Below are 12057 nucleotides of genomic sequence, written 5' to 3'. Positions count from 1 at the left end.
CATAACAGGTGGTAGTAAAGGGAGTATGTGAATTCCAAAGGCAGTCGCTTTTCTTGTACCTTTTTGTCCTTTCAATCTCTCAGATACCAGAAAATACAAACCTAACTGGTTTTCCCCCAATTGTGAAATCTACAGCGTGTGCTCTCTGCTTGGCCCAGAAGTATCCCTGTCAGATGAAAGGCACGTAGGGGAGACAAAAGGACACTTTTCGGAAAAGGAAGAGAGAAACCAGAAATAGGGAAGAGGGAGGATTCAAACTGAGAAGAGAAGGATTAGAGAATAGGGAAGTAGCAGCAAACTGAGAAACACCCATGAAAGAGAAGATGCTGCTGCTCTTCCATGGTCTGTGCTGTACAAGAGGAAGTTTAGCAAATGCTCTGAGGAAATACAGGATCTTTGACCCATAAAATGGCAGACCATTATGGAAACTGCTAGAAAGAGTTTACTCCCTTCTTTACTATAAAAAAAAAAAAGTGCTTCATAGATTGTGCTTAAGCCATTTTTGCAAGCACAAAATACTTCATTTATTATTGGGTCTTGCAGATTACTTTCCATAGCTATCTGACAGAGAAAGCTCCTTCTGCTGCATAGTGTTTATATGCTAAATGTAGTGCTTTATCTACTAATTGCCAGCCATAGCTTTTAAAGAGCATTCCAAATTTTAAAGGATGTAGCCAGCTTTGATTAAAAATTTAATGTTTTAAATAAAGCCATGCAATCTCATTTATTTCACAAACGCTTCAAAGCAGCAGCAAGTCACCAAGTGAAATTTAAACTGCAGATCAGTACCATCTGGAGAGGAATTAGCTCTGCTTTAGCATACTGTTAAGTTTGGTGATAAGCAGCACTGGCTGAAGTTCCCATGGCACTACATAAACCACTCAACCTTTGAGTTACATAGATGACCGGGCTGGCTGAATGGTTGAGGCACAGAATCTGATCCGACGAGACAGGCAGCCTTAATTAAAAGAAACTTATTAAGCACCCTCACAAGACAATAGAAGAACAATTCCTCCTAGCCCCAAATGTGGATCACTTACAAACCTGTAGATCTGCTAAGGAGGGTGGCTGTGGCAGTGTTCAACACTGAAGTCTATGGTTTTCGAGCCTCAAGAAGTAAGGACATCTCACTAGAGAAAATTTCTCAAGAACCATTCTCTCACCTAACTTCAAGGAAGTCTGTGCAGTCCTCTCTGTCTATCAGACAGTGGATCACAAACCCGATGGCTGTATTTTCTAGAACCAGAATCACATGCATGGATCCACAGCCTAGTCACTGGCCACATCTGTTTTACTTGTAGGTCTGCCCCCAACTTAAGAACATTGTCACAAATGACCCCAACTCCTGTACAAGTAACACCCTGCACAGGAAGCACAGGAACTCCCTGGGCAGAATGTATCATGGCACAAGGTAGAAAGCTTCTGGAAACTGTAGTCTCTCTGATAGTTATAGGTGAAAGGGTTAAAAAAAAAATCAGAAGTTAGCTGGCATTAGGATATACAGGGTCTCTGTGAATAAATACACTGTAAGTAAAGGAACCACCAATGGAAAGTACCCATGAAAATAAAGCAAGAGAAATCCAAATTACATACGCCAGTGACAGCCACAGGGGCTCCGATTTTTTTAAATTTTATTTAATCAAAGTTAAGACGTGGATAAACATAAATACAGCACAGGTACTTCAGATCATTCTTCATATTTGTGTACAGACAGACTGATGGATGTAATCCCAATGAAACCTGCAGTCAATGAAGTGCATACAGCCTTCCCCCCACACACACAAAACCAAAACCCAATTAAAAAAAAACAAACAAACAAAAAAACACACAGACAATCTCAGCACACACTCTCATTACAAATGATTCATACATAAATAGGTAGAGGGTGCAAACAAGCTAATATGCGAACATGTATAACCTCTCGTTAATGGGGAAAAAAAACCAGAAGCAGCCATAATGATTAAAATACATTCAGTTACTGATAACTAGTTGTGCCATACAAGGCATTATCAAAAAAAAAAAAAAGGAAATTGTACTGCAGAGAAAAGCTATATACAACAAGAAAATAAACTGCAAAGTTAACGCATGCATGTTTTATCCTGGAAAAGCACAGCCCTCCAATATTTTCTCCACGTTTGTTATAAAAGCCCTCTGCACTCAACTAAAATTAAAATGATCTTAAAGGATAATACTTGTAAAGTTTACTTAAGTCTTCAGCCACAGAAAACTGCAATGAAAATAAATGTTCAGAGTCATTTTCAAAACAAAAAACAAAAACAAAAAATCTATTCATCTGATGACATGCATGATTAAAAGGTCTAGGCAAGATACACTGCTCTACGTTCCTGATGACTAAGGAAAAAAGCTCAAGTCAATTTAATCTGCAGATGGTCAGAGGATTTTTGTATTCCAGCAGAAGCAGCAGTTCAGATCTTCTGGATCTTTTCCCCAACAACTACAGGATTCTCTTTTCTGATTTTCTCAGCAGCATCGGCTTTGTAATTGTAAGAGCAACTGTGTACATCTGAATAACGGTGCATACCACAGTAAACGTTTCCACACCGACATTCAAACCCTGTGGACAGAAATATTAGCTTAGACATTTCAACATTCTTCATTATACCGGTTTGTTTTAAATCCTGAATGTGTTCACTCACTAGCAATAAATCTCAGTCACCAGTGTCAATCAGCCAAAGAGCCTCTGCTGCAGAAAGCATAAGAATCACAAACAATATATTTTTAAGCAATTACAGTAAGGTTTGACTTGATCATTCCTTCCTATTGCATAACACTAGCACAAAACAGCTCTTTTTCTTTGTTTTTGAATCTTCACCCCACAGAACTCAAGTTTTCTTAGGCCCTTTCACTGAACCACTTGCAAAGTTCGTTAGCGAACAGCAGCAAACTACCATCCAATTCCTCTGCTAAGCAGACTTCCGAAGGGAAGTATTTGGAATTAGGAACTTCACTTAAAGACAAGAAGTTGAAAAACGAAGTGATACATGAATGACTAAATCTAGTAAGAGACAGCTGAAAGTACCTTTGGCGAAGTTTTATTTCAAATCAACAGCATCAAAATGACTACACCCCATTTTCCCCTTAGGAGACCCTTTCGAAGGTCCAAAGCCTAAGAAAAGTGAAATCAGTGTTTCTTACCAGTAAGTCCAACCTTCTTCCTGCACATGAAACAACGATTCTTCTTCTGTTTTGGTTTATCAAGTGACTTGTCTTGTTCTTCAGGTGTAGGCTCTGCATTCTCTGACACTGAAGCTAACATTAAAAAAGTTAATAAGAACAATGGAAAAAAATGTCTGTGTCTCTCCCCTTCCTCTAAATCATACTATAATCTAAAGCCCACGTTGTAAATTTACAGGTTCTGGTGTTAGGCATTTTGCTGCAGCTTCCATGTCTGAAGTGCAATAGACTTTCAGTAGTGATACTGGAACTCACTTCAAAATAATTTAAGGGGAGAATTCACTGAATGCTCATACAAAGTACACATTACAAAAATACCATAAAGAAACAGAATAATTAAAAATTAGGTTTAAGAGTAAGATTCAGTGCTGTCAGATTTAGGAAGAGAATCCAACACCCAAGTGTTTCCCTACTAGTGTTACTAGTCCAGTTCCTTTTAAATCAGCTTGTACAAAGCATTGTATTTATTACGATCAGTTGAGTAAAACACTCCCTTTCAAATACTGAATCAACATTATTTTTGCTGAAGGCTGCAATATTGAGGCCACACAAAATGCAGTGTTTCAGAACAATCTCTACCACTGTGACACTGCTGTTCTTGCACACCTGGAAAAAGTCTACACAGAGGCTAGTCGCTACCTGGGGTGAGATACCATTAGCTCAAGATAAACAGACTTACAGGGAGGAAGTACAGTACTCTGAAACCAAGAAGGAAGCAGGTAAACACCTCATTTTAAAGACAGTTCTGCTAAGACAACTTTCAACCTACTTTAATATTCTCTCACATCTGAAAGAGACAGGTTACAGGTTGTGCAAGAGAATATAAAGAAGTAATGGTAGTATTCGCCTGACCCAGGTAAAAATAGAAATGGGCTCGTTTTCCCCAAGTATTTACACATTCCTTACATTATAAAACAGAAATAGAAACCAAAAAAACCCAACTTCATTTCGAGAAGGGCTAAGAGCCAATCTCTGCCTACCAGCCATTGCTAGATCACAGCAGGACAAGCCTCCAATGAGTAAGGTACACAGAAGCTAGGAGTATTTGCAGCAAAGAGGCAAAGAACAAAAGCAAACTCCAGCTGGGAAGAGTGGTAATGGAAGCAAAGCTAGAACCAGTGGTGTAAAGAAGGGAATACAACAGCAAGCCCAGACATTTGTCAGGGAAAAAGCTGCAGGCATCTCTGTGCAGCTGGACTTTTGTTAAGCGGAGACTATCAGATGCAATTCTGTCCTAGTTCTACACCAGCCGACTGCTATTCTGCATGACAATTCTGGTGGGGCTTTTTCCTGTACTGCTATTCTGATGGGGGTTTTTTTTTTGGTTTGTTTTTAGTTTGGTTTGGTTTTTTTTTAAAGGAAAGGGCTCTTTCCATTTTTGCAATGTAACAAAACATTGTAGTCTGTATCAAGCAATATCAATGGGTACAAAAACACATGACCACCAGCAAAGACTTTGCCCAAGCAGACAATATATTCCAAAGGTTAATCTAGCAGAGATAGACTGTTATAAACGGTTTATTAAATACTTTAAAATTCACTATGTTACAAGCAGTGCTTTTGTTTGTCCGGAAATTTGTAAGCATTGATAGTTTGTAAGAAAAGGTTAAATGGCTTTAAATGGCTGTTAAAGGGCACATTTCTGAGTGGACAGATAATATCCAAAGGTTTGCAAGATAAGAATCAAAAGCAGTAAGGATTAAAAGATGTGAGATAATTATCAGAAGTGGTAAGACTTACTCAAATGAACTCTTGCAGTGTTATACAGAACAGACATTGCAGTGTTTATTAATTCATTATGAAAGCTTCATGCCATGACTTAGCGTTTAGCAGCTAACATGCTCAAGTTTGCATTTCCTGTTGTAGCAAAATCCAGTTACCTCAATATAAGTTTTACTAAAAGCCTCTGTCACTATTAGCCAAATTTAGGAAAAACTGGCGCTGCTCCCTGCATAACAAGGCTCTCTAATACATACATACTTACATTTTCTTTGCGGGTATGGCTCTCACATTCAAAAGGTTTAAAAATATTTAAGGGCTGCTGCTCACTGTAGAACTGAGTGGGAAGATTCTTCTACTGTTGCTGCAAGTCACTTTGTATCTACTGTAGTGACCATAAATTTTAGATGTCAATTTTTTTTGCATAGAAGCCAGACATTTGACTCAAAATCCTCTATGATAATCATGAATATCCCAACCACTAAGCCACCTTTAGATAACAAAGTGCCAGTGTTTAGTGCTCCATCTACAAGCTAGCTGTGATGAATGCAACAGAAAAAAGCCAGGTAATATGCAATACCACCCAGTTTGAAGCTTGCAGGAAACATGTTGCAGCCACTCCCAGCTGCTGTACTTTGTCTAGATTCCAGGATGCTGCTGTCTGCTTTGCTGGAACCTATTCCCTCCCTTCCCCCAGTCCCAGCTCTGCCTTTAGGTGGAAAACAGAAGCATTGGGACCACCAGTACAAGCAGCCAACTAACCAAAAAGGAATAAAGCAGGAACACGCACTCATTTTTCTGGAGCTGACAAGTTGGCCTGGCCGCTATAAGTTCCCTGTTTTATAGACCGTGTTCTTAGGTGATCAAAACAAGCAGAGCCTGGATTTCCTCCTAAAGGCAGGAGCTTTTGCTACTGCTTAGCTTGTGCCAAACCTGCTTGAACTTCAGCGTACTCCAACTGACCATGAAAACAGCACCCTCAAGATAAAGCACACTCCAGTCCTTGCATCCCTGCAGGCACAACACACAACTCTGTATTTGCTGCAAGACTCCTGACACCTCATCTGTTCTCTCCTCTCTCCCTACTCTGGATGTTTTGTCACCCCTGCATTACTAGGTAGAGCTTCTCAAAAAAAAAAAAAAAAAGTTCATCATTCCCTCAGGAAGAGTATAAACAGCTACATTTACCTCTTAAGTGCATGTGACCAGACCTAGGAAGAATGCCTGCTCCTCTAGAGGAATGAAATGTGAAGTTAATCCTAAACAGAAGATCCCTACTTCCTAACATTTTAACACTAAGCTGAAGTAATCAGCCTAAAATACACTGTTTCAATGTTAGGAAGAGGCAAATTAAATAAGAGCACACTTACCTACAGAATTTAGTTTTAAATCTCTCTGGCGAATGTTTCCTCTCTCCCTGGAGCACTCGTCCAGTAAATCAGGATATCCTACATTATTTTCCACACTTGTATCATAATCATACTCCACCTCTGAGTCCCTGGTACTGTCACAAAAATCTCAGGTATCCATCAGTTACTTTCCAGTACTATCTACTGAGCTAGCCCTGATAACGTCCACTGAAGTTGACACCATTAGTTCAACAGCATTCACCTTAGGTCCAGGTTATCTCCACATAAAATTCTGTAGCAACTTAACTGTTTTAATATCAAGTTTCTTTAAACTTAGTCAGCAATGACTGAATTATTAAACTGGTTTACTTCACTAAAAACCTAGATGAGGATAAAACCAGGTGACTTCACTCAGAGGAGCAGCCATATACCTTTTAGCTAGTTACTGAAATATCTGTATTTTGATTTTTTCAAAATAGTAACCACACCATATTACACAACTGGCTGCATTTTGCAATGCTAATGTATGGACCTCTCCAATTCACAGTGAGTTAGAAAATCAGAGTGACTGTTTTGGCTTTCAGAAGTTTTCAGCCTCTTTGAGGCTGAAAGGCCACCTGTTAACACAAATTACACTTTTAGCCCTATGTTTTTGAGTTGTAAATGCTCCATAAACTATATGGTGGAGTGCTCCTGCATTCCATGACAAGTTTCATTTACCTTTAAAAACCTCCCTGAAACATGAAGCATGAATCCTAACCTGGATGGTTTTAAACTCATTAATCCTAGAGAAGTAAAGCCCCTCTTTACCTGCTTGCAGGCAGCCCTGTTAATTCCCTGCCTAACAAATAAGGAATCCTGACTGGCTAATCCTAACAGGGCTGTAACGTTGAGTAAAAGGTACAACAGCCCATGAGGCAATCTAAAATGAGTTGGAGAGATGCTCAGAATAGAAGAAAGCTGCTAGAAAAGCTGAATTGTAACTTAATGAGTTTCATTTTAGGTCATCTTTAATGGTATATTCATGACATTTAAGAACATTAAAGTAAAAAAAATAATAATTCTATTAGCCCCTACCTAGCATCTGGGCTTTTTGCAGTGTTCCACACCTACAAGCATTATCACACAATCACTAAATTTAAAATCTAGATTAACATATTCTATAGTTTTCCTCTATTTCTTTTGCAATGCATAAATCCAATGAAGACAAATCTGAACTGCTCTTTGGGATTTTTATCCCTTTGTAGTTTTAGCTTGTCTGCAAACAGCAAGGACTGTATGCACACAGCTCAAGTCCCATTTATCTGTCTGCTTTAAAAAAATAATAATAGTAATCTAAGAAAGCTTAACGATTCACCCAATCTTTCACTCATTGCTACTGTAGCCTAGTAAATTTTGTTACATGGCAAGTTAAGGGGACCTCAACTAAATACAATAGACTAATTTATACAAGTAGCATAGAACAATTTGTTCCAGAACAGACATTCCAGTGAAGCAAGATTTTTATCAGAATAAATACTGAACAAATGATCAAAGCAGACAATTTCTTTTTTCCTCCCCTACATCAACAGAAATAGCATTATAAGCTCTTAAGTCTGGGACCAACTACCACATTTCTGTGACTTTTTTTTTTTAAATGCTACAAAGCCAGACAATACTAAGTAACTTTGATTCACACATTTCTATTACATTCTTGACAGCAGCCTAAAATTCAAATTCTGAATGATGGAGGGTGGGGGGGTGGGGAGAAACTTTAGGATGCACAGTTGTGACAACAATTCAATGAAATCCACTTAGCATCCATATAAGCTACTTGCTTTCCAAACTTACACTTTCAAAGCAAAATACTTTAAAACTGTAAACACTACATCTCCTATGATTTTCAGTTAAGGGATAGCACAGAAGCAACTCTTCAGGAAACAAGGCTGACCCTGCCACAGCGAGTTATAAATAGGGATTGTAATTTAGAACTGCAATTACATGGTGGTGGTGTTCTTAGTTTAGAAATCACTATGGTACAAAGAAAAGGACACAGACAAGTACTCTAGATACCTGATATAGGTTGATCCTTGAAATATATAATGTAAAATGCAAATATGCCCCTGAAATCAAAGCTTCTAGTTGAGAAACCTATCTTATCTTCTCATAGGGAGAATTTGCTTTAGAGGTAGAGAATTAGAATAAGCATAAATTTTTCCGAATGGGTAAGAAGAGAGACATTCCTCTGAAAACTTGCTGGGAAAAGTATTTTCACAGGCCCAAGTCACCTCACAGTACAAGCATCAAAGATTATTTTGAAATAAAGCACTCCCCCCACCTCCCAGTGAAAAGACGGTAGAAAAAGACTGCAGATGCAAACCTAGAGTTTCAACTTACAGCTAAGCCAAGCAAGTAAGATACATATGTAAACAGAGACTAATTCAGGCACTGGATGGAAGACGAAGAATTACAAGACTAACAGGAAGAAGGGGAAAAAAAAAAACCACAACAGGGTAGTAGGAAGATCAGCTCACAGAATTTGCCTTTATATTCTCCAATATATGCCACATCCACATCAGCATAAACCAACAGTGCAATATTCATGTGCCTGAGTGAGGTGTTCTACTTCTGAGGTTCCCAGAAAGGGATGTACCTGCATGGGAGCTGGGTTACAGCTGGCATGCAGCACATCCCAGGTTCCCCATACTGAAGAACACAGATGAAAGTAGAGCCATATCTGTATTACTCAGAGGTATATCAACTAAAAATCTAGCTTGCAAACCTACCTCCACTGTGCAAATATATAGAACTTAAGAAGCATAAGCCTCTTCAGCACTTGCGCTTCTCTCAAGCTGGGTAAGGCCAGACATCATTGATCGGTATTAAGAGCATGCCTTATGTGCATTGTCAAAACTGAGGCAACAAGAGCTCTCTGCTCCAGAAAAAACCTAAATCACAGGTATTAGAACATATGTCTAAAATACACCTTTTTAAGAGTAAACATGTTTCTAATAATTGACATCTCAAAGGCTAGTACAAAATGGCATTAGCATTAAAACCTTTTCTCTGAATTTTACAGCTACTGTTTGTGTGACCAAGGAGGTGGCCTTACTCAGCACAGTAGCTGAATAATGACTCTTCTATTCCACCCTACAAAAAGGAAGAGTTCAGGTTTAGAAAAGTATTTGAAAAGCAGAACTTTGATACCAGAGATACAATGAGAGAAGAACTTATATTTAGCATCTTTCAGTGGAATTACATGTTGTATCTGTGGAAAACCCAAACTCCTATGTTTAGACTAGTCTACAGAAACATAACTCTACCCACTAAAACCTTAGCTGTGTCAGCAGAAGTAAAAGGCAGAACACTTACTGACTTACCTTTAAATACCTTTTATAATGTCTATGGATTACAAGTCTGAGCAAATTTTGTACACTATCTGGCATTTTTACATTTTCCTAAAAAATACTATTAAAAAGCCTCTTTTCTTTTAAGCTCTACAAGCCTGCACATAAAAAGAAAAAAAAAAAATCAAAGAGAAAAAAACCCCAAACTTTACATTGTATCAGCAATAGGGATTTTAAGCCAATATAGTTAAAATTGCCCAATCACTCAGCCATTTTCCTTCAAGCAACCAGAGTTTGTGGTTTGGTAATTTTGTATTTGATAAAGTGAATTTCAGTGGGTCAAAAATATTACACCACTACAGTTCATAGGTGAAAGGTTCTTTTATAGGTGTTTCATGTTTATACATGATACTAACACTGTTCTTATAATAGCTATGTCATAACAACCTTTACCACAAATATGCTTATAAACTGTGATATTTGCTGCAAGTAACTACTCTGAGAAGTAACAGATACTCAGAACTCTACTTACATGTAATAGCTGTGGCATAAAGACAGAGCAGTAGACTGATTTGTGCACTTCCAACCTCAATTAACACACTATTTATGGCAGATACTGAAATTGCCAGTTAAAAAGTTTTCAGTTTAAAGACTTGCCTTTTAACTAACTAAGAAAGTTTATCCTTATTTTGCCTTCTGACTTCACAGAATATTTGGGTTTGAGAATAAGCCATCTCTTGAATAGTAGTGTATTAAGAACAGTCAAGTTTTAAAAACATTATTCATAAGTTCTGTCTTTGAAAACTAGGCACCAACCTTGCAAATCTTCTGTCTCAGGTACTGTTTTGTCCACAGCCGTACTATCCGGTTGGGATGATGCTACAGATTCTGTTAAAAGTGACTGACTTGACACAGGGCTGTGGGGCAAAAGAAAAAAAAAGTTATGATGTTCATGAGGCACATCCACATTCTATAGAGCATTCCTGAAAGAAATACATTAGACTACATCTTGATGAAAGAGCATGCCAAAACTTTTCACTCTGAAGTTGTTTCTTAATCACTTAAAAACACTGCAGTGTCTAAGAATACCAGACAATCTGAATTGATGAAAAAGTTAAACATTTTTGCATTCATATTGAAAGCAATAAACCAGTTCAACTATAAAAAGGGAAAAAATATTTTGAAGTAGTTTGGCATACCATCCTTCCACACAGAAGCAACAATGCAACATTCAACATGCAAGGATTTTTTTAACAGAAGTCAGCAAGATAATTGTAGAGCAGCTACTTTTGGTGTTCTAGGGATACAAACAAGGAAATTGCAGCATGTCAATGTTTCCAGAAATAAGGCATCTGCAGCTGTACACAGAACCCCTTAGATTTTGGCACTGTAAAGTAGTGCTGGCCAAACTTCCCAACCCTGTCAGCCCTACTGCTGAAATCACAGCATGGCTGAAAACTAATACCTTGGACAGTTATGGGAGAGAGATTCAATACTAGCAGTCACTCACAGCCAAACGGCTCATCCAGCAGCTCTACTGTGGAACAAGACACAGCTGAAGTCCCAAGTGAGAGATAGCACTACCCCATTCGCCTAATTTGTTTCTCCCTTTCCACTTAGGGATTCACTCAGTCCAAGAAATTGGATTATCCAGTAGCCCATGAACCAGCAAAGCCCTACCAGGAGTCCATGACACCACCAGGGCATTGGAGTCACAATTTTAGTTGCCAAGAATTGCACTTAGGTCTTGAACTGCAGGGTTGGTCACCTACAAAAGGGCATTGTCAATTTACTAGACATTTCCTCAGAGTATCATAACTCTGAGGTACTACCAGAGACTGAAGTTGAATCCCTGCTTTTATTTTGGAAAAAAGAACAAGTGACACTGATTTTTTTTGAAGTGCAAGTCTAAGAGCAACCATCCACTCACTTCTCCTGTAACCAGTAATCAAACTAGTGATCAAAGAGATACTTCTTTCTCTTTCATGGTATTATAAAGGTTGTGTGAGAAAACAAACCCAAGGCACTGTAATTGGTTCACCTCTGTACACTGACCTGGATGATTTTTTTTTTTTTTTTTTTAAACACATACCAGAAGAGTTGTATAAGGGTAAGATATCTATTTTCTACCTCAATTAGAAATCCCAGAATGGAAAGACCAAATATAGCACCAAGCATGACACCTAGCTCTCAGTTCATATGCAGGATCCAAGCATGAGATAACACCTCCTATAAAAAGCTAAGGAGCAGAAAACACAGTCTGAACAAAATCAGCCAACAATAACTGATGAAATCACCCTCAGCCTGTGTTTTACTACATTCTGATTTTTAAAGGAAAGTTGGAATGAGCATTACCACAAGTTAGCTTCCACAGCGTAACACGTAACATTTTTCACTCAAAATATTTCCAAAGCATGTAAGTCACTGTTGGTTGTATCATTCTAAACTGAAATGCAGCCACTAAACAT

The 12057-nt window shown here is 38.3% G+C and overlaps 1 protein-coding gene across 4 annotated transcripts in view; it reads right to left on the bottom strand.

The window, feature by feature from the left end:
- Positions 1-1614: 1614 nt before the first annotated feature.
- Positions 1615-12057, bottom strand: part of ZFAND6 (zinc finger AN1-type containing 6) — a 38996-nt gene continuing 28553 nt past the window's right edge. For all 4 annotated transcript variants that reach the window (XM_075045109.1, XM_075045112.1, XM_075045110.1 and 1 more), the window contains 3 exons: positions 10406-10506; positions 3157-3270; positions 1615-2575 (listed from right to left, as the gene is read on the bottom strand). In XM_075045109.1, the coding sequence (XP_074901210.1) occupies positions 2427-2575; positions 3157-3270; positions 10406-10506 (364 nt within the window). In that variant the 3' untranslated portion in view covers positions 1615-2426. The remainder of the gene's footprint in view (positions 2576-3156; positions 3271-10405; positions 10507-12057) is intronic.

The sequence above is a fragment of the Buteo buteo genome, chromosome 13 (assembly GCF_964188355.1).
Source record: "Buteo buteo chromosome 13, bButBut1.hap1.1, whole genome shotgun sequence".
Taxonomy (NCBI): domain Eukaryota; kingdom Metazoa; phylum Chordata; class Aves; order Accipitriformes; family Accipitridae; genus Buteo; species Buteo buteo.
Note: the sequence above shows the minus strand (reverse complement) of the source record. Positions and strands in the feature narration are given on the sequence as shown.